The sequence below is a fragment of the Schistocerca americana genome, chromosome 1, assembly GCF_021461395.2.
Source record: "Schistocerca americana isolate TAMUIC-IGC-003095 chromosome 1, iqSchAmer2.1, whole genome shotgun sequence".
NCBI classification, from domain to species: Eukaryota; Metazoa; Arthropoda; class Insecta; order Orthoptera; family Acrididae; genus Schistocerca; species Schistocerca americana.
The window spans coordinates 225,927,134-225,951,351 of record NC_060119.1 but is presented as its reverse complement, the minus strand read 5'-3'; the positions used below and the strand labels follow the sequence as shown (position 1 = coordinate 225,951,351).

Here is a 24,218-nt window from a genome sequence, read left to right as displayed (position 1 = left end):
GACAGATCCCTTGTTGAGAGCCCTGCCTGACACAGCGTAACAATGCGGACGGAATCGAACCGTGGTATTGACTGTCTAGGCATGGTTGAACTACAGACAACAAGAGCCGTGTACCTCCTTCCTGGTGGAATGACTGGAACTTATCAGCTGTTGGACCCCCTCAGTCTAACAGGCACTGCTCATGCATGGTTGTTTACATCTTTGGGTGGGTTTAGCGACATATCTGAAGAGTCAAAGGGACTGTGTCTGTGATGCAATAGCCATAGCCAACGTCTGTCTTCAGGAGTTCTGGGAACTGGGCTGATGCAAAACTTTTTTTGATGTGTGAATTATGACCAACAGTCCAACAAACAACAATTAATGATTTTTTTCCAAATTAATTCACAGAAGTAAAATGTGTAAAGGACAAGAACTGTTGTAAACTAAAACATGTTTCTTGATTAAAACTTGGTGTGCTAAAAATCAGTACATCAAAGTATTTCTGAAGTTATCGTTCATTGCACTACATGAGACATTAATTCAATGGGTTAATATTGTTACACAATATGTGCGTAGCTGTATGGTTTGGGAAGAAATACGGCAAGCACTGGACAATAGGTACATAAACTTTATCACTTAAACAAATGTCACCAATACTGCTGTACATATACAGAGCAGGTATTTTTATTTTTTTTAGAGCCCATACAAATAGAGCCCCCTCATTCATCAGTATCCATAACAAGAGAAAAGGTGAACTCAACAGTTATATATTTTCAAAAAAACTCATTAATTCAAACTTTGTTAATCTGAACTGCATATTTTTGGAATTCGCAAGTTTTGACTTGGCTGAGGGTCCAGGGTGAGAGCAAGTGGATAGGCCAGTTTCGGGAGGTACTCGATTACTAGCGAGTAGGTGGCCAATGACACATAATCAATGGCTTTCCCAGGCCTCTGGAGTGGGGAGAGGCAGTTAGCTGTTTGGACAACACGTGTCAGAGTAATCAAGGCACTGAGGTGCAGTTTTGAGACACTGACATCATGTATATCAATTAAACTACACAAGTTATGTTCTAACTACAAATGTATACTCATAAAAGTGTATCTGGGCTGGTCAGACTTGGAGGTAATGTGTATTCTAGGGCGCTAATAGCGTAGTTCAGGACTTGTGAAGTGGTAGTTTTTGTGCTCCATAGGCCACTTTACATGCTGTAACATTTGCTGGGACTTGGAAAAAGTTTGAGTGAAATGGCACTTAGAATCAGTTAGCCAGCTGCAACTTTAATATTTCCCAAATTACAGGTAATGCGCAGTGTTGAACACTGATTTTCTGGATGCAAATCTGGCAATAATATTGAATAGACTGTGATAACCTACTCGTGGTTACGCGAATTTGGTATCTTTATTGCTATAATGAATTTATATGAGGAGCAGTCAAATGAAAACTAGACTGACACAAAGTTAAGTAAGCTGTTTATTATTTCAGAACTAATCACCATAATCATTAACCCATTTATCCCACTGTGTGGCGAGATGGTTAATACCTACATGAAAAATTGTTTGCATCTGCTTGTGGAACCATGATTGCACCCAGAAGTGTACCTCTTTATCTGAAAAAAAAAATAGATGGCAACAGATGTCTTTCTTCAGGACTCCACAAATATGGAAATCGCATGGGGAAAGATCAGCACTATACGGAGGATGTGTAAGGGCTTCCCAGCAAAACTTTACTAACAGCCTTGGCAACAAAAGGATGAGCCACAACATACTGATCAGCGGGCAAAGACACCACCCCCATGAAGTCGCTGCATCACTGTGGAACTTGAGACGGTGTGCCTTGCAGTCCTGTTACATGCGGTTGCAACTGCACCCACTGTTTGACATGGGTCCCTTCTTGCCTGTTACAAAATATAGTATTCATCTGCTGCTGTAGGCAACATTGTTGCCCACTTCCTCCAGTTTGGGCAGCAGTGCCTGTAGTTTGAATGTTCCCCATGGATATCAAACTATGCTGTGAGCAAAACCAAACTCCTGGGCTACTCTTGTGACACTTTATGCTGCTCCCATTTTCCTGATTATTCGTCCTCGTGCAAAGTTTCAAACGTTGTCTCTGAGCCATGTTGTAATGAAGAAGACCACCGAAGTGCACCGTGATTGCTTGATGACTGACACACACTGTCTTTTTCCTGTTCTTTCAACTGCCTAGTGTCACGGTGTCAGCCCCATTTGGTGCTATAGTCACACTGACCTCAAGCCATGTGACACCCAACATTCTGTGCATGACGATCTCCAACAATACGATCCCGCGCTTTCATTCAGTTGCACTGAGTAGTTAATGTTATGTTACTGCATCTACCTCATCCTTACATTTTGCAGAGTAGTGTATTTCTGCAAGTTTCGCTGCCGAACATGAAAGCCAGTATGTATCACTCGACTGTATGATGATGATGATGATGATGATGATATCGAGTCAGTATTCTGAATAGAGCATGATGGCCCAACTGTGTCTAGTGCTTAATCTCATCTCAGGGATATTTTAATTAAATAACATTAGTACCAACCTGTTGCAAATTTTATTCTTCTAGAGCAGTAAGAGTATGTAGTATTATGACAACAACACAACTATCAAACAATATCAGCTTGTTTACACGGGGGGGGGGAAAAAAGCTCGTTCGAATATCAATAGGTGTTTATTCAACCCTAGCAAGCAAAAGTATTGGCAGGTTATTATAGTAAGTAAAACTGCATCTATGGCTGTAACATTGGACTTTCTTTTTCCTGAGTTCAGTACAGCACGCAGTAGAGGTCTGTCAGCAGAGTACTCAGTGAGCAATCGCACAGACTGACTGTACGGGTCACTCTCGAGAATCTGAGTGAGAAGATTTGCCTGTTGATGATGAGAATGTTGGTCACATGAAATGATTAATGATTTAATTAAATTGATAATCAGAGAGCTCTGTTAAGAGCAGTGGCAGATATTATTCAGTGATGTTGGGCTATAATAGAGAAAGCTTGGAGTAACAATGGACGATTATCTTCGTTTAACTGAACAAAACTTGTAACTGCCTCTCAGTATGGCTCCTGTAAAAATACTCTCCACAGAAAAAGCAATATAAGACCTAATAAATGAAGTCCTGCCAGAGCTAAACAAGAAAAATTATCCTGTTGGTTTATTTTGTGTCTGCTAAAGCCTGTGATTGTGTGGGCCACAAAATTTTTCTTGCCAAATCAAAGCATAATGGCATTAATGGGACTCTTATTGGGTGAATAGAGCCCTAAGATCCTAAAATAAAGTACAGGGTCTCATTGACATAATGTATCACATGCACATATGTAGCGCAGTAATGTGATCACTGTATAATTGTTGTAAACTGATTTTCTCTATGATGACATTTGGCTGCTATAGCTATGAATTATCATATGCATCTTAGTGTATTGTGTATTTACGTGTTTTGTGATAAGTTTACTATTTATTGCCTCTTAAACGAAAACATGTTTACAATTCCATGAGGATCATTTCCCTTAGTATCTCTGGAAGGACATTAGCATAACTCTTTTTGTAAATATGTATTATGTATTTTTGTTTTATAGTATGATCTACATCTTTGAGCATCTCCTCACAATGGATGTATGGAAAAAAAAGTACATCAATTTAATCTAATCAAGCAAATTAATGCAGAGTCCAAACTCAATCTTGCTAGTCACAGCTCTGATAACTGAAAAGGCCTGCAGGTAGTTTACGGCTAGCAGTAGGTATTATTCTACCAAAAACTCCTCTCATTCAATTTCAAACATGCAGAACTACCTGCTAGCACCGACAGGAGACATTAATGGTCATACACTGAGGCAAGAACAGAGAGTAAAATTCGCTGTGGTCCAACTGGATGACAAGTTAAAATGGGATCCACACATGGATAAACTAATCAAGAACCTCAGTTCAGTGTGTTTTGCCCTCAGAAGCAACTGTCATTGCACTGACCTTAAAAACAAAAGTATTATGTATTTTTACTCCTTGTTGTCCTATGGAATTATTGTCAAGTGCACTGCACCTAAAGTGAAGTGTCTTATGAATACTGTGTAAAGCAGATAACCAAACATCTTGCTAAGCCCTGTCTAAGGATCTTCGAGGGCTTACACTCACTTCGCAATATATTTACTCCTTACTGGTTTCTGCTGCTCATAATGAAAGTTATTTTCAGCTGAACTGTAATCTACAGAATCACAATACAAGACACAATATAATCTTCATGTTGACTTTGTTTCTTTCACGGGAAGATATTCAACAAGTTCCTGCCTAACACATAGCAGCAAATTGGGAATCACTACCACTTCAAAAGAATATTAAAAACATGTGGAAGTAACCACTCTTTTTACATATTATTTGAATACCTTAATTCAAGGACTGAAAAGTTCTTTCAACAACTTGGCAAGTAGCAGTGTTCACTGTAAAGCTTCATGACAAGTAGTTATAGAGGGTATTTTTTCCACTGTTTACATATACTAGCAATTGATCAATGGGAGGATAAAAATGTATAATGAACTTACGTCCGGAAATGCATGGTTTCCATGCTAGAGACCATTTATTCAATTCCACATTGTTACACAGACAGGAGTTTAATATGCACTGTACCACACAGCCACAGTTACAGTATGTGTTCTAAATGGTTTACATGTGCCTCAAAGCACGTGTGTTCACTGTAGCATGTTCTGTCTCACATGTTCACATTGGCCAGGCTGCATCCGAACAGAGTAAAGGCAGCATGAATACGATCCTCTTGTGTCGCCATGTCTGGAATGGGCACTGCATACAAGATACTTTTGAGATGACACCATAACTAGAAACATTCAGACTTTAGTGGCGAAGAGGACTGGAGCACCATCATGTAGCATCCACATAACCCTTCGAATCATCAATGGCACTTCTTAAAGCAGGGGAGACAAAGTCACTCACAAGAAACACTGATAGTTCCGGTCTGTTAGACGAATTGAAAGGAAGACTGATCCCAAAATACCGTCAACACATTACAGCTGCACCACCACTGATCCCCCGTCACCACACCATGGGGTTCTGCATACTATCCCACAGATGACTTTTATGAAAGTTGAAGATACCAATCCACGCAAAGCTGGCTGCACCTTTGAATGTGATGGATGACACAAATCCCGGAATCGTGGTTGCCTGGTGAAGAAACCAGTGACAACACTGCTCCCAATGTGGAAAGTCTGTCACTAGTAAGCCCTGCACACACTGCAAGTGATATGGATAGTAACAATTGTCATGGAGAATGTTCCACACAGTCGTCTGCCTTACCCTGTATTGGTGGGCAACTGCCTTGTACTGACACAGCAGTCGCCTTCCACAATATTATTCACATTTTCCTCCAAGTCCGATGGCCGAACATTTCAGGTACATCCTTCACGATTGCCTGCTTCCTGAAACAACCCTGTCTCAGATAAACAGCCAAACACTGAATGCTGTTGTTGTTGTCGGCAGGAATATATCTTCTGATACAACATTGCTGCCTGCTGCCTGTTGCTTTTGTGTTTTTTGTAAATAAACACCATTTCAGCAAACTTTGACTCGAATACGGAACCACTATGTACAATGCTGTATCACATCCACTACAAGGTGAGTCAGCAAGAAAAATGAATTGGGCACAACATTACCAATTACTAATGCAGGAAAGGATGTTAGGGCATGGCATATGATGAACAGTACCACCCTCTAGGAGGAAACCACACATACTGTAACTGTGGCTCCATGGTACAGCAAGTATTAGACCACAGTCTCTTTAACAAAGTATGACTGGATAAACGGTGTCTAGCATGGAAATTGTGCATTTCCTGACGTAAGTCCATTAGACCATGTTCGTTTCTTATACTTTCATTGATCAATCCCTAGAGTCAGTACACAGTGAAAAAAAAAATCAACCTGTATGTTGTTGTTGTGGTCTTCAGTCCTGAGACTGATTGGATGCAGCTCTCCATACAGTAAAGCTGCATGCCCTCGGGAAAAATTATGGCCGTAGTTTCCCCTTGCTTTCAGCCGTTTGCAGTACCAGCACAGCAAGGCCGTTTTGGTTAGTGTTACAAGGCCAGATCAGTCAATCATCCAGACTGTTGCCCCTGCAACTACTGAAAAGGCTGCTGCCCCTCTTCAGGAACCATATGTTTGTCTGGCCTCTCAACAGATACCCCTCCGTTGTGGTTGCACCTACGGTACGGCTATCTGTGTCGCTGAGGCACGCAAGCCTCCCCACCAACGGCAAGGTCTATGGTTCGTATTTACAGATGTAGGTACCCATTTCATTTGAAAAATATCACTGTAATCAATTAAACTTTAAGCTACCATTAACTGAGGAGGTAGCAGCTTTTTCCAAAGTAGTAGCTTTCTTTCTAACATACTACATTAGATTTAGCTGGCATAAGCATGAATAGTATTGAACCGTACAATGATAATTTATTGCTAATATTGAATATAGACTAAGTTTCTAGGAGATATATATATATAAAAACAAAGATGAGGTGACTTACCGAACGAAAGCGCTGGCAGGTCGATAGACACACAAACAAACACAAACATACACACAAAATTCAAGCTTTCGCAACAAACTGTTGCCTCATCAGGAAAGAGGGAAGGAGAGGGGAAGACGAAAGGAAGTGGGTTTTAAGGGAGAGGGTAAGGAGTCATTCCAATCCCGGGAGCGGAAAGACTTACCTTAGGGGGAAAAAAGGACAGGTATACACTCGCACACATGCACATATCCATCCACACATACAGACACAAGCAGACATATTTAAAGACAAAGAGTTTGGGCAGAGATGTCAGTCGAGGCAGAAGTGTAGAGGCAAAGAAGTTGTTGAAAGACAGGTGAGGTATAGGTGGCGGCAACTTGAAATTAGCGGAGATTGAGGCCTGGCGGATGACGAGAAGAGAGGATATACTGAAGGGCAAGTTCCCATCTCCGGAGTTCGGATAGGTTGGTGTTGGTGGGAAGTATCCAGATAACCCGGACGGTGTAACACTGTGCCAAGATGTGCTGGCTGTGCACCAAAGCATGTTTGGCCACAGGGTGATCCTCATTACCAACAAACACTGTCTGCCTGTGTCCATTCATGCGAATGGACAGTTTGTTGCTGGTCATTCCCACATAGAATGCATCACAGTGTAGGCAGGTCAGTTGATAAATCACGTGGGTGCTTTCACACGTGGCTCTGCCTTTGATCGTGTACACCTTCCGGGTTACAGGACTGGAGTAGGTGGTGGTGGTGGGAGGGTGCATGGGACAGGTTTTGCATCGGGGGCGGTTACAAGGATAGGAGCCAGAGGGTAGGGAAGGTGGTTTGGGGATTTCATAGGGATGAACTAACAGGTTACGAAGGTTTAGGTGGACGGCGGAAAGACACTCTTGGCGGAGTGGGGAGGATTTCATGAAGGATGGATCTCGTTTCAGGGCAGGATTTGAGGAAGTCGTATCCCTGCTGGAGAGCCACATTCAGAGTCTGGTCCAGTCCCGGAAAGTATCCTGTCACAAGTGGGGCACTTTTGTGGTTCTTCTGTGGGGGATTCTGGGTTTGAGGGGACGAGGAAGTGGCTCCGGTTATTTGCTTCTGTACCAGGTCGGGAGGGTAGTTGCGGGATGCAAAAGCTGTTTTCAGGTTGTTGGTGTAATGATTCAGGGATTCCGGACTGGAGCAGATTCGTTTGCCACAAAGACCTAGGCTGTAGGGAAGGGACCGTTTGATGTGGAATGGGTGGCAGCTGTCATAATGGAGGTACTGTTGCTTGTTGGTGGGTTTGATGTGGACGGACGTGTGAAGTTGGCCATTGGACAGGTGGAGGTCAACGTCAAGGAAAGTGGCATGGGATTTGGAGTAGGACCAGGTGAATCTGATGGAACCAAAGGAATTGAGGTTGGAGAGGAAATTCTGGAGTTCTTCTTCACTGTGAGTCCAGATCATGAAGATGTCATCAATAAATCTGTACCAAACTTTGGGTTGGCAGACTTGGGTAACCAAGAAGGCTTCCTCTAAGCGACCCATGAATAGGTTGGCGTACGAGGGGGCCATCCTGGTACCCATGGCTGTTCCCTTTAATTGTTGGTATGTCTGGCCTTCAAAAGTGAAGAAGTTGTGGGTCAGGATGAAGCTGGCTAAGGTAATGAGGAAAGAGGTTTTAGGTAGGGTGGCAGGTGATCGGCGTGAAAGGAAATGCTCCATCGCAGCGAGGCCCTGGACGTGCGGAATATTTGTGTATAAGGACGTGGCATCAATGGTTACAAGGATGGTTTCCGGGGGTAACAGATTGGGTAAGGATTCCAGGCGTTCAAGGAAATGGTTGGTGTCTTTGATGAAGGATGGGAGACTGCATGTAATGGGTTGAAGGTGTAGATCTACGTAGGCAGAGATACGTTCTGTGGGGGCTTGGTAACCAGCTACAATGGGGCGGCCGGGATGATTGGGTTTGTGGATTTTAGGAAGAAGGTAGAAGGTAGGGGTGCGGGGTGTCGGTGGGGTCAGGAGGTTGATGGAGTCAGGTGAAAGGTTTTGCAGGGGGCCTAAGGTTCTGAGGATTCCTTGAAGCTCCGCCTGGACATCGGGAATGGGGTTACCTTGGCAAACTTTGTATGTGGTGTTGTCTGAAAGCTGACGCAGTCCCTCAGCCACATACTCCCGACGATCAAGTACCACGGTCGTGGAACCCTTGTCCGCCGGAAGAATGACGATGGATCGGTCAGCCTTCAGATCACGGATAGCCTGGGCTTCAGCAGTGGTGATGTTGGGTGTAGGATTAAGGTTTTTTAAGAAGGATTGAGATGCAAGGCTGGAAGTCAGAAATTCCTGGAAGGTTTGGAGAGGGTGATTTTGAGGAAGAGGAGGTGGGTCCCGCTGTGACAGAGGATGGAAGAGGAGAGAGGGATAGTTTGAGGACAGTCAAAAAGGGAGAGAAGGATGGTCACCTATACCTCAGGATAAGAGGAACCTCTAATAGTTTTGAAAGCTAGGATGGTGTCGTGTACTGCCAATGCTGTGAACATAGCCAGAAATACCATGAGAAGACACCACCATCCAGGCACCCTACAAGCCAGTTGCTTCCCAATTCTGGGGAGCCACCTTCAGATAGCACTCACACTATAGTCTGGTTCGGACATGAGCCCATCGATGTGTCATACCCATTGACCGATAAGTATTGTCAGCTGCCACAGACAGCACTGACAATGACAACTTCACTACCACAAAGCAGAGTGTAGCTGGAGATGCCAGTTGCAATTATAAGAATATGTGTCTTCCAAATCTGACTCAACAGCAGTTCCAAAGTTTCAGCAGTTATGTCACAGTTTTAGTTCAGTTACAATTCCCCAAGTTCTACAACTGAGAGTTTAGGACAGTTCATGACAGTATGTGCACTTGGCCTAATCAGTGCAGCTCACAGCCTGCACCAGTCACAGATGCCGAGTGTAGAGTCCACTTACAAACAGTTATAGTGCCGGAGACAGTAAACTCTGTAGATAGTCAATTCTTATCGACTGTGTTAAATTTAGGAAATCAAGTGCACTCGTCAAGCTAGCAATAAAGTTAAGTACATTTATTGCATCTCCTGGTTTTACTTTGTGTTGGTGCATTTGTATTAGAGTGCTGCCCTGTGAGTACATTTATGTATGTATATGCTTATACTGGCACCTTGTATTTTATCTATAGTTGGGGGTTCACTTCCTGTTAGATTAGCTTTAACATTCAGTCACAACATCCAAACAAAGGTGACAAGTAAGAGATCAAGTTCAAGGAAAAGTTTCATCAATCCCAACACTGCCACAGAGGAACAAAAAGGCAGTATCAACACCCACAATGAGAAAAAACAGACTCAACATGGACGATGAGACAAAGCCCAGGTTTCTGAAAATTTTCGCCAGTCTCAGTTCAGTTTCCTTTCCAGGGAAACCATTCTGAGTGTTGTTGTTATTATTATTATTATTTTATTATTATACTGAGACATAACTTTGTAACATATGAAAATATGTAACATAAAGTTAATACATGACCAATTACAGAGAGAGAGAGAGAGAGAGAGAGAGAGAGAGAGAGAGAGAATAGGCCTAAAGGCAGCAATAAAATAAGTGAAAGAAATTTGGACATGGCCCAACTGCAACTTACTGTTCTACACCCCACTGTCCACTTGCTGCAGCAACTATCAGAAACTCTAAAGCTAATGGTGGCATGCTTCACCAGACTGGACGAAAGAGACATTCCCAGCAACAGTAATATTTTAAAATGCCACAATTACCCTTTCCAGCAAGCTCAACAGAACTAGAGGCTTGAAATTATTAGTAGCAGTTCATCATGCATAATGTATTAGGTGATGTGAAATGCAAAGTTGTTTTACTTGTCTATTCTGGACCTGAAAGGTAGTTCAAAAAACTCTGCCCCCAATTGTGACCGAGTGATCCTCTCCTATTCTATTCTGATCCTGAAACTAGGCACATTTTTTTTGATGAAGCAGGAATCCAAATCAAAGCTTTAAAGAGTGGACTGCACGATGACACGGTATAACTAGAATTTCAGTGCAAAAATCATAACTCTAAGAAGACTCGTGCAGAATCTCTAGTTCGAGATTTGATTATCATGCACACAATAAATTACAGACAGGCCTGCTTAGTTTAACTACCTTGTCTGTAAAAGATTCCCCGCCATTAATTGTGGCACAAGAACAAATGCAAATATCAGCTGAGGAAATACAGTGTGAGGAAACTGACATGTTCTCAATTAGTCAACAACAGACACAGCCAAGTGATCGCAAAACACAGGCAGACAAACTACTCAACTGAGAGAGTCAGCAAACAAGTACAGTAACGCCAAACTAAAATTGTGGACACGCTGTGGTCTAAACCCCAAGTGCAGCAATTCCCCTGCCCTACTCCCCAAAATGCACGATGTAGTTATTGTAAAAAAAATCAGAGTAGGAGCAAGCACAACACTCAAACTGAGGGTTTCCTACAAACTTAATTATATATTTATATCTAAAAACAAAGATGATGTAACTTACCAAACGAAAGCGTTAGCAAGTTGATAGACACACAAACAAACACAAGCACAAAATTCAAGCTTTCGAAACCAACAGTTGCTTCATCAGAAAAGAGGGAAGGAGAGGCAAAGACGAAAGGATGTGGGTTTTAAGGGAGAGGGTAAGGAGTCATTCCAATCCCGGGAGCAGAAAGACTTACCTTAGGGGGAAAAAATGACAGGTATACATAGGGATGAACTAACAGGTTACGAAGGTTAGGTGGACGGCAGAAAGACACTCTTGGTGGAGTGGGGAGGATTTCATGAAGGATGGATCTCATTTCAGGGCAGGATTTGAGGAAGTCGTATCCCTGCTGGAGAGACACAATCAGAGTCTGATCCAGTCCCGGAAAGTATCCTGTCACAAGTGCGGCACTTTTGTGGTTCTTCTGTGGGAGGTTCTGGGTTTGAGAGGATGAGGAAGTGGCTCTGGTTATTTGCTTCTGTACCAGGTCGGGAGGGTAGTTGTGGGATGCGAAAGCTGTTGTCAGGTTGTTGGTGTAATGGTTCAGGGATTCCGGACTGGAGCAGATTCATTTGCCACGAAGACCTAGGCTGTAGGGAAGGGACCGTTTGATGTGGAATGGGTGGCAGCTGTCATAATGGAGGTACTGTTGCTCGTTGTTGGGTTTGATGTGGGCGGATGTGTGAAGCTGGCCATTGGACAGATGGAGGTCAACGTCAAGGCTGCTTTAGGCGTCAGTTTCTCATGGATTCAAGCTGACTATGTCACATCTCTCCATTTTGGCAATTCCACATTTAATAACCACACTCAAAGCAGCAACAAAGAGCTCTGACATTCACATGAAATTTATGTGCAAGTTATCTCTGTACAACTAACAAGATGATGAAGTTCTGTGAATCAAGGCTACTTTAAACATAAATAGTTCTGAAAAAACCACTTACCACACTCGATCTGTTGGCTGCTGGATGCATTCTGTACACCATTCTGTCAACTTCATCAACTCCTTTGACTCTAAGTGCTCAAATTCAATGATTAATAAAGTCAACAAGGCATTTGTCTGAATTGTTGATATGTCTTGTATTTGAAGTTGCTGGAGAACTTGTTTACATACCTAGGAAATTAACAAACAACAATAGAGATGAAACAAAGCTTAACTGTTAATACATAAGCAGAGAACATAATCTTTGTAACATAATTGTTAAACATCTGTATCCTATAGCAGATCAAAATAAACAAATAAATATTCGTTTTGATGCTAGCACAACTTCAGACATTTGCAGTCTGGCCAGAGGAGACGGAGATAGTGGTCATGTGTGTGCAAGTTGTCCCTGCTTGTGCGAATATGTGTGTGTGTGTGTGTGTGTGTGTGTGTGTGTGTGTGTGTGTGTGTGCCTTTCCTTTGGCCAAAAGCTCAGCATGTCACAATTTTTTCCTTGTGCCCATCTTCAACTCAACATGTCATCTTTACGCTGAGAAGAAATCTATCCTTTTCATAACACTGTTGACACTGGACTTCCCATTGTTTGATTTTACCATGGTTTGAAGTCCCTTAGATGCCGAGTGGTCAGTGCGTCTGACTTCCACGCAGTGGGGTCAGGTTCGCTTCCCCGCCAGTCCACAGATTTTCTCCGCTTGGCACTGGGTGTTGTATCATCATCATCATCATAATATCATCATCATCATCATCATCATAATATCATCATCATTGACTCGCATGTCGCCCAATGTGGCATCAACTGAGGGCACTTGTAATTCAGTGGCCGAAATTTCTTAGTGGGGACTCTTAGTAACCAATGCCACATGATCATTTCATTTCACCACAATGAAAAGATAGAAATGTTACTGCTATTACTAATACTTACTACAAATGGTTGCTGAATGAGCATCCACACTTTTAAAAAAATACAGCAGAACTTTACGATGTAATAAACATGTCACCTCTTATATAACTATTTTCTTCATTTTCTTCTCAATATATTTGTGCACTATTCTATCACAAAATATGTTCTAAACAATACAAAAACTGAAATAAAGAAATGTCTAAGACAATACTACAGATTAATGTAACTGGCTGATTACTAAGCCAACAGTAGCAAGTTAAGAAAAATGAAAAACTTGTCTCATCAATGCACTAAACATGAGTCATATTGCTAAGCACTGTAAGTACCACATTCGAAGCAAAAAGTGACTGCGTGAGTGATGATGCACAAGCTTTACATACATGAAACGAAACTGAAACTGCAAATAAGGAGAAGAATCAGCTGTAGAATGGAATGATAATGATAATTAGTGCCAGACCGGGGCTCAAACCCGGATTTCCTCTGTATTGCGAGCAGTTGCCTTACCATTTGGCTACCCATGCACAACTCACGGCCAGACCCAAACTTCCATATGTCGTCAGCCTTGCATCTACGATCTGTGCGCTGACATCAATTATGTATATTCTTGTACAGGTCAGATGTTGTACTTTAAAGTCACTTGCTCGGTATTGGCAGATAAATACGATATTGCACTGCCTGTTTTATTCTGATTACAATGCAAAGTTCCTTTGGATATGTATGCATGTGCATGTCGAAAGGAACAGTCACTGTGGCGACTACAGCACATTATGAAATACTTGAAATAAATTCGCAGTTTTGTATAAAGACAACCATCAGTTGTAGAATGGAATGACTACCATGAAAATTTGTGCCAGACCGGCACTCAAACACGGATTTCCCACTTATCACGAGCGGTCGCCTCACCATTTGGCTATCCAAAGGAACTTTGCATCGTAATCAGAATAACACAGGCACTGCAATATCGTATTGATCCACTGATAGCGGGCAAGCAACTTTCAAGTATGTCGTCTGACCCGTATGGGAATGTACATAATGGACGTATGAGTATAGTTCACAGATGTATGGTTTACGACATATGGAAGTTTAGGCCTGGCCATGAGTTGTGCACAGATAGCTAAATGGTAAGACGACTGGTTGTGATAAGCAGGAAATACGGGTTCAGGTCCTGGTCCAGCAAAAAATTTAATTGTCTACAGCTGATGGTTGTCCCTATTCACAATTATGAGTTCATTTCATGTATTTCCTAATGGCTTTAGTTGCCACAGTGTCAGTTCCTTTGGACATGCTCGCATGTCGACAGGAACTTCGCATCGTAATAAGAATAACACAGGCACTGCTATATTGCAGATTTACATACTGTTGCACCCTTACACAAGATTTATACTACTATCACATGAAAGAACTAGGTTTTACAAGCAGGACATAGTGGCACAGAAAAATAGTGAACCAGGACGTATAAAATGTTTATTTCCAGCCTACAACCACAAAAGCTGTTTTCAGACTTTCAGTTTTGATCTGTAGTGTCCAAAGTACAGCCTGCACAAAGAACATTCTTTGTCTACATCCTATCCATTTACCTTGCAACGTGAGCTGTCTAGCACCACTTCATTTTCATTACAGTAATAATTATACCTTCTTTTCCAGTATGTTTGTTTTCCTGTTGCCACCATTAATTCCCAACATGAACTTCTCCAGTTTCTGCTGAGAAAATGGAAAGATTTTAACAGTTTTCACACTAGAAATCAATGTCTCACTGCCATTACATCAAAACTGAGAATAGATGCTGATCAAACACTTTCACACAAAGGGAGCTTCATTTTAAAAATCCTGTTCAGTTAAGCAAAGATACTTCAAATGATATTCTTGTGTTTATTTCTTTTGCTGTCCATCCAGCTGCCATTTTCAACTGCCCTATCTCATCAATGGCTTTTATGATTTCATTGTTAATTTGAATTAGGAGATAGTATGGCTAACTTGTACTTAGTTTCAGGAGGTGAAATTTCGGTACTGCTAACAAACATAATAACAGTAGGAAGAAAAAAAATCCATCCCTAGGTTTCAGATCAGCTAGTTCTTTTGTCGGGGGGGGGGGGGGGGGTGTAGGTTTTAGGAGGGTGAGCAAAAGAAGGAGGTCAATCAGACTCAGATACAAGGAATAAATCTGATGTGAAACTGGGAGGAGACAAAGATGAAGAGGGAGGCGTCAGAGAGAGAGAGAGAGAGAGAGAGAGAGAGAGAGAGAGAGAGAGAGAGAGAGAGAGGGCAAACAGTACAATGTTATTTGCAATATGAAAGTGGTTCAGGCATCCTCCAGACAAATGGAAATCTCTTTGTCAGACTCCTCTTTCCGTTCTGAAATTCCTGCTATCATTATGGACTCTAATAAAAGCTGATGTACATATAGTCTTCAATGTACTAAGACAGAATAAATAAATACCTCTCACTGTTAGCATAAGGTCTTCCTCATAAGCACCAAAGAGAAAGTATAGAAAGGAAAGAAGTTTGTACATTCACTGTATTTTTCAGGTCCCATCAACAAGAAGAACATCCAAGGATGTGTAATGAATCATGTCACTGCATTAACACTAAATTATTACTACACTCCTGGAAATTGAAATAAGAACACCGTGAATTCATTGTCCCAGGAAGGGGAAACTTTATTGACACATTCCTGGGGTCAGATACATCACACGATCACACTGACAGAACCACAGGCACATAGACACAGGCAACAGAGCATGCACAATGTCGGCACTAGTACAGTGTATATCCACCTTTCACAGGAATGCAGGCTGCTATTCTCCCATGGAGACGATCGTAGAGATGCTGGATGTAGTCCTGTGGAACGGCTTGCCATGCCATTTCCACCTGGTGCCTCAGTTGGACCAGCGTTCGTGCTGGACGTGCAGACCGCGTGAGACGACGCTTATCCAGTCCCAAACATGCTCAATGGGGGACAGATCCGGAGATCTTGCTGGCCAGGGTAGTTGACTTACACCTTCTAGAGCACGTTGGGTGGCACGGGATACATGCGGACGTGCATTGTCCTGTTGGAACAGCAAGTTCCCTTGCCGGTCTAGGAATGGTAGAACGATGGGTTCGATGACGGTTTGGATGTACCGTGCACTATTCAGTGTCCCCTCGACGATCACCAGTGGTGTACGGCCAGTGTAGGAGATCGCTCCCCACACCATGATGCCGGGTGTTGGCCCTGTGTGCCTCGGTCGTATGCAGTCCTGATTGTGGCGCTCACCTGGACGGTGCCAAACACGCATACGACCATCATTGGCACCAAGGCAGAAGCGACTCTCATCGCTGAAGACGACACGTCTCCATTCGTCCCTCCATTCACGCCTGTCGCGACACCACTGGAGGCGGGCTGCACGATGTTGGGGCGTGAGCGGAAGACAGCCTAACGGTGTGCGGGACCGTAGCCCAGCTTCATGGAGACGGTTGCGAATGGTCCTCGCCGATACCCCAGGAGCAACAGTGCCCCTAATTTGCTGGGGAGTGGCGGTGCGGTCCCCTACGGCACTGCGTAGGATCCTACGGTCTTGGCGTGCATCCGTGCGTCGCTGCGGTCCGGTCCCAGGTCGACGGGCACGTGCACCTTCCACCGACCACTGGCGACAACATCAATGTACTGTGGAGACCTCACGCCCCACGTGTTGAGCAATTCGGTGGTACGTCCACCCGGCCTCCCGCATGCCCACTATACGCCCTCGCTCAAAGTCCGTCAACTGCACATACGGTTCACGTCCACGCTGTCGCGGCATGCTACCAGTGTTAAAGACTGCGATGGAGCTCCGTATGCCACGGCAAACTGGCTGACACTGACGGCAGCGGTGCACAAATGCTCCGCAGCTAGCGCCATTCGACGGCCAACACCGCGGTTCCTGGTGTGTCCGCTGTGCCGTGCGTGTGATCATTGCTTGTACAGCCCTCTCGCAGTGTCCGGAGCAAGTATGGTGGGTCTGACACACCGGTGTCAATGTGTTCTTTTTTCCATTTCCAGGAGTGTATATTACTCAATACTTTGTGCTTACTCTACCAGCTTCATGTAACTTAGTACGTTAAGAAATTGCTGCTCTGAAAAAATCTGCTTTGTTAGTTACTGGTATATAAAATGGTTACAATTTATCTTGTACTGAGAGCTTAATACTTACATGGAAACAGTGATTGTTTTTGAAGAAAATAGCTACCTACATCTGTATCCATAGGGGCCTATTTACAGTGCACTACTACTAATCATGCAGCTTTACAGTGAACATTACTACTAGCCGAGTAGTCTGGTTCTGTATAAGCTTCATATAACATTTTGCTCTCTGTCTTTCTCCTCGATACCTTTAGAATTCCAAGAGTGTATTGTAGTCAACACCATCAAAAGCTTTCTCAATCTACAAATGATGTAAAGACACATTTGCCTTTCTTTAACTAATGCTCAAGACAAGTTATATAGTCTGTATTTCCTAATGTTTACCTACATTTCTTCCAAAAACCAACCTGACCTTCCCTGAGATCACCTTCTATCAGTTTTTTCCCTTCTTCTGTCAATAATTGGTGTCAGTATTTTTCAACCATGACTTATTAAACTGATAGTACAGCAGTATTCACACTCATCAGCACCTCCTTTCTTCGGAACTGAATTTTTACAATGTTCTTGAAGACGGGGGTATTCTGACTGTCTCATATATCTTGCTCACCAGATGGAATAATTTGGTTATGGCTGGGTCTCCCAAGGATCTCAATAAAAATGAGGGAATGTTTTTTTAGATGTCTGTATTCCCTTTTACTTGCTTCATTTGCTGCATTTTTATATTTCCTCCTTTCACCAATTAAATTCAACAGCTTTTGTGAAATATAACTTTTTTTTTTCTTTTAGGCCCAGTCTTTCTACCTATTTCTCCTTCTGTTGCTTTCCCTACCCAACCTCTCAAAGCTACCCATTCATCTACTACTGTATTCTGTTCCCTAGATTTAGTCAAATATTGCCTCACACTCCCTCTTAAACCCTCGACAGTATTTTATTTAATACATACATGACACTTATTATAATGATTATTACTACACTGATGACAAGAAGAGCTTTTGGTTCGCATTCATCATGGAGTTATAGCGATTATTATGATCGGATGTGTAGCAGCACAAGTCACCCTCAGTCAACTGCTGAACAATGTGGCGAGTGGAAGCACACATTTCTGTGGCCCTTTGATAGAATGTATAAAAAGGTGAAACTGACAGATGATGAAATAAGAAATTTGCATGAGAACTCAGACCACAAATTTAGTGGGAACTATCTGAAAACTTGAAGCAGTGAAACTGCGGATGCAGTCATGGAACGTCCAGATGAAGTAGTTTCAAACAGCAGTGAGTTGGATAAAAATGAACAGGATAAGCCTTGATATTTATTACTGTGCGCAGATAATAATGGGTATATTAGGATGTCTGTTTCAGTAGATGAGTGGTTAGTGTACTAGTCTCCAGTTAGGTTTTCATATTTTTACAGATATTCAAGCAGTAAGAAGGCAACTGTGGCCAAAATCACAAACTAATCATCTTGACAGAGAAGAGGCGGCCCTGCCAGGTATGACATGGGAGACAGAGCCTTACTTAAATCAAAGGCAGAGGTCTGCTGCTAACATAATGAGAACTCCAAAAGCTTTCCTCCTGTACTTCGATAATAACATCTTGGGTAATACGAGGGTGGTTTGAAAAGTTCTCGGAATCACAACGAGAGGTCAGCGCTAGCGCAATGAGTTGTTCACATGATATTCATTGGACTGTTGCCTGTCAGTGCTCTTGGAAGAGAGCTGTGATGGTGACATGGCTCTGTTGCTGTTCCGGTGTAGAGATTCGTTAAGATGGGGAAAAAAAACCACAAGATTTGAGCAGTGATTAAGTACTTTGTAAAGAAAGGTATGAAAGCAAAGGACATTCATGCCGATTTCCAGAATACACTGGGAGACACTGCTCCTTCACATTCAACTGTTGACAAGTGGACAAACGAATTTAAATTTCATCGGGAGAGCTTAGATGAAGATCCGCGCAGTGGTCGGTCAAGATGAGTCACTACTCCAGAAATCATTACGAAAAGTGCACAAAATAGTCATGGAGGACTGCCGATTGAAAGTGCATGAAATTGCTCACGCTTTTCAGATGTCATCTGAAAGGGTATAGCACATTTTAAGTGAAGAATTAGAAATGAAAAAAATTATCTGCAAGATGGGTGCCGCTACTCTTGACGCTGGATCAAAAAAGAATGAGAATGGACATATCAGAACAATGTTTGGCCCGTTTTAACAGTAATGACAAGATTTTTTGCGCCAGTTTGTCACCACAGATGAAACTTGGGTGCATTACTATACCTCAGAGACAAAAAAACAGTCGAAGCAGAGGAAACATGGTGATTCCCCACCACCAAAAAAAGCAAAGAGAATTCCTTCGCCAGAAAAGGTCATGGCATCAATATTCTGGGATGCGAAGGGGATTCTGTTTGTAGATTATCTCCCCACTGGGCAAACAATTACTGGAGAATACTATGCCAACCTCCTGGACAAATTGCAACCAAAGATACTCGGAAAAAGGCTAAGTTCAGCAAGAAAGAAAGTTATCTTCCATCACGACAATGCCCACCCACATGCATGTGCTGTTGCCACGGCAAAATTACATGAACTAAGGTATGAATTGTTGCAACATCCGCCTTATTCACCTTATATTGCTCTCTCGGACTTCCATCTCTTCCCAAAACTGAAAATTTTTTTTTGGTGGACAGAGATTCACTTCAAACAAAGAATTAAGAGCCGGAGTTGACAACTATTTTGCAGGTAGGAGGAAACTCATTTTTGAGATAGGATCAAGGCACTGGAACATTGTTGGACCAAATGCATTAATCTACAAGGAGTTTCAGTGATGTAACTACTTTTTTTCTATTCCGTTCCAAGAACTTTTCAAACCACCCTCATACTGTGATGTACAAGGATCAAGCTACGCATTCTTTGGAAATCAGCTGAAGATATTTTCATGAAAAATTCAAAAGCTTTTGAAAGGGAAGAAATTGTGTCAGCAACCGGAATTCTTTGGAACTGTGGAGTCCGTAGACAGAACAAACACAGTTTACGAGATATATTTAATAAAGAAACTTTCTGATGTACCAAACTTCATTTTTGAAGCATACACTGAGACTCTTACTAAATGCCTGTGTTTTCATGATGTTCTAATTGAAACAGCTCAAAGACAGATGGACAAATTTGCTTGTCTCCGGGCCATATGGAAAATTATAGCAAGCTTCCATTGTTTTATAAACCTAGTGAGTCAGTTACAGGGGATGAAGAACTTGTGACCTTCTACGGGCGACACCCATTCAGGCTATATATTCGAACAAAACCAGGAAAATATGGCTTAGAAGTGAACTTGTTATGTGATTCAGATATGAAATACTGCTTCGCAGAGGATCCCTATGATGGGAAGCATGCCAATGAGAAGAACTGTAACAGTGGCCCTGAAACTAATAGGAGGTTGGTTGAAATGTCTTACTTGAAACAACCCGGAAGAAACATAACCATGGACAGAAAGTTGACTGCTGTTCCACTAGCATCTGAACTTTTGAAAGAGAAAATAACTACTCTTGGTACTATTCACAGTAATTAATGTGATGTGACTCTAGAACTCCATCCTGTTTCTCTTTAAATAGCTACATCGGTTTGCCTTTAATGGTGATGCCACTTTAGTCAGTTACATGCCTGAGATAAGAACGATTATTACAGTATTGTCAACCAACATCACGACACGAATATGAGGTATGAGAAGCTAGACGTATAATACTCTACAATTGCACGAAGTCTAGAGCAGATATGCTCGGTTAAGTGTGTAAGAATGTACAGCTACCATCGAGCAACATGGCTAACACGAATATGAGGTATGAGAAGCTAGACGTATAATACTCTACAATTGCACGAAGTCTAGAGCAGATATGCTCGGTTAAGTGTGTAAGAATGTACAGCTACCATCGAGCAACATGGCTATGGCCAATGTGGTGTTTTCCAACTTTCATATGTTGTATTTCAAGATACACACAAGGAATGGGCAAAGAATCATCTCACAAAGAGTTCTGGAAGAAAGCAGTACCTGAAAGATCTTGCTTGAGAACTTTGCTGCCTCAACATGAAAAGACATGTTCAAAATGTTGTAGGCCTACACTCAAGATACACAACAGCATTATCAACTTCTGGGTACAAGTGTAATCAACATGAACATGCTACAAGCAGAGGAATCATCATTGCAGAGCTGTGAGGGAAAGTAACACGTACAGCTGTTCATATTCCGCCGAAGAAAGGATGCTGTTACTTATATGCCAGGTGCGAAGACTGTAACTACACACATGCTCGCACTTCTTGCAAGAATTATATCTGCTCTGCACACAGAAAGAAAGGAGAATTAGTTCATATTGTGAAATGTTCTGAGTATGAATCTGAGCAACCCTTGTAGTTGTAAATAAATGTAAAATCATTATTTATAATTTATTTAAACTTCATCCAAAGGAATTTCTTTTATAAAAAAAGACCCAGAAATCCTTGCCCAGTATTAATTACCAACATTATGGAAATACTTAAGAGACATTGTTTATCCTAAGAGAGAGAGAGAGAGAGAGGGGGGGGGGTGTCTTGGGATCAGTCGTTGCCGTTGCCGTTGCCGCTCGCCCCCCCCCCCCCCCCCCCCCCCCCCGTCTCCCCCATCCCCGCCCTTATTGGCGCTGGACAGTGCAACAAAGGGCACTGATATGAAACTGTCAATTTCCTACTGTTTTGAAATTTCGTAAGTTTTAACTTATAAATTACAGTCATAGTCCACCTTTGACCCTAATAATGCCTTATGTTTTAAAATCTGGTTTAAAAATGTTTTCCTTGCCATTATGTAATCTGCCTTCCCATTATATAATCAATCTGAAACCCTCCGGTCCCCCCAAGTCTTTTCAATATTATTGTCTTGTCTACTACTGGCACTTGCAGGTCATTTTTGCTAGTCCTAAATTCCACAAAATGAGTCTCTGTGTGATTAAGATTTATGCTGTTTGCTGTGAACCAGCTGAAGGTTCAGTCAGCTATTATCTGGGTTGTATCTGATAATGTGTTTGCTTCCATATCAATATACAGAGGGGGCCAGAAAATTTACACTCTCTTTGATAGTTAATATCTTTGGAACAAAATGTCATTATTGCAATTTTGCGCAATAGTGTAGTCCATTATTTCTCAACAGATCTTGGCATGCATTTTTCAGCGGATGACAGTGCAGCAATGAGTGAAGTAAGATTGTCGTTTGAACAATGCCATACTGGAAGCACAAAAATATGATGGAGGTACACTGGAAATGGCGTAACGTGTACCAACACATACAATAATTTATCGTATTCAGGATAAATTCGAAACTAACAGTGCTGTTCAAGATGTGCATCAGGAAAGGTCTGGTCGCCAAAAACATCAAGTCAACTGCCAGCATTGCTGTGTTCCAACATTTTACTACGTCACCTCAAAAATCTGTGAAGCAGGAGCACGTGGAAGCAGGGCAAGCTGATCAAGTGTATGATGAATTCTGAAGGTTGCAAAGCGTAAAGCATACATTCCAAAATGAATGCACACTATGTACGAGGACAACCCAGATTTAATGCTGGAGTACTGTGAGTGGTTTGAAGGCATGTCTCGTGAGGATGAATGGTTTGCAGGGATGGTTATCTGGTCTGATGAGGTGCAATTCAAACTGAAAGTCGCCACAACTGCATGTACTGGGCACCTGAAAATTCTCATGTTCAGGTGGACAAACATGTTAATTTACCGAGTGTTAATGTGCAGTGTGGTCTGTCACCACATGGATCGACTGGCCAGTTCTTCTTTGGAGATACTATAAATGTTGATGCGTATCTTCATAAGGTGTAAACTTCAATTTCACCTGCCATCCAAGAGGTGTTTGGAAATGAAAGATTTTACCTACAACAATATGGCGCACTGCCTCACTACCACAGGCATATCAGAGCCTACTTGAATGATAATCTACCTGGACAATGCATGGGTCGAAGAGGAGATGTTGAGTACCACCACAGTCTCCAGACCTTACATCTCTAGACTTCTACCTATGGAGGGGGGAGGGGGGGGGGGGGACCTTTAAAAACTGATGTTTATCAATAGAAGTCAGCTACATGGGACAAGCTATGAGAAACTATCAAGGTATCTTGTGCACTATCACACCATCAACACTGCTGTAATTCGGTCAACAGTTCAGTGGCATCATCATCATTTGTCTGCCAACGGGGTCACTTTGAATGCACACAGTAATCTTCCCACCTTTGCAAGAATTGTAATGATATGTCATTTTTTTACATTAATATTGTATGTTCTCTACATACTTCCCTGCTTGCTCCAATAAGAGAAACATTTTCATGTTTTCTCATCTGAACTAGTTTCCAACATAGTGACAATTGTTTTCCTCCCTTTTAATAAATTTTGCTGCTGTAACTGCATACCTTCTCATCTTGTCTCATGTCTTCATTTCTGTGCAGTTTGGAGGTCACTTAAACAATTCATATAATAAATCTGTTTTCACCCTGCAGACTTATTTTCTCCGCTGTTGTATTGGGTTGGTGCTCAAGTTCATGAGTTCATAAGTGTAACAATTATGACAAATAGACATGACACAGACATTTATCATCAATAATATATCTTCACTATTTATAACAGTCTGCCAATGTTACAACCACTTTAAATTCTGTAACTGTGGAAATTATGTGGGTTTGAGGTGAATAACCCTTCGAGCCATGTCTGGAGCGCATTTTCATCCTGAAAGGAAGTTCCTTGAAGGTTGTTCAATAGAGAGTGAGAAAAATGAAAATCTGAAGGCACAATATCAGATGAATAAGGTAGGTGCGAAATGACTTCCCAACCCAACTCCTGTAGAGTGTTTTTTGTCAGCAGAATGAGAGCAGGCATTATTGTGGAGCAGCGTCAGTTCATGAAATCTTCCTGGTCATTGTTCTTGGACTGCATCTGTAAGACATCTCAGCTGCTGACAATTAATGCCAGCAGTGATTGTTACACCTCGGGAAAGCAATTCTTAGTACACCATACTGTTGCTGTTCCACAATATGCATAACATTATCTTCTGTGAATACATGCCGGTCTTTTTATGGGGAGTTGCTGCTTTGTTTGGCTCACCTGCTTCTTTCTTTTCCTTATGTTAGCATAAAGACACCACTTCTCATCACCAGTAATGGTATAGGATATGAATGGCCAGTGTTGTTCGGAAGTCAACTGATGACAAGCAAGTAGAACCGCACATATGGCCACCCGCTGATTTTTGTAATTTTGGCTTAGAGCATGTGGTACCCACACACC

The 24,218-nt window shown here is 42.1% G+C and overlaps 1 protein-coding gene across 1 annotated transcript in view; it reads right to left on the bottom strand.

The window, feature by feature from the left end:
• The window catches only part of LOC124621679 (Fanconi anemia group I protein-like), a 276,076-nt gene that overhangs the window by 202,671 nt on the left and 49,187 nt on the right, over window positions 1-24,218 (bottom strand). The window contains exon 3 of the mRNA XM_047147159.1: window positions 11,941-12,110. Coding sequence (XP_047003115.1) covers window positions 11,941-12,110 — 170 coding nt within the window. The remainder of the gene's footprint in view (window positions 1-11,940; window positions 12,111-24,218) is intronic.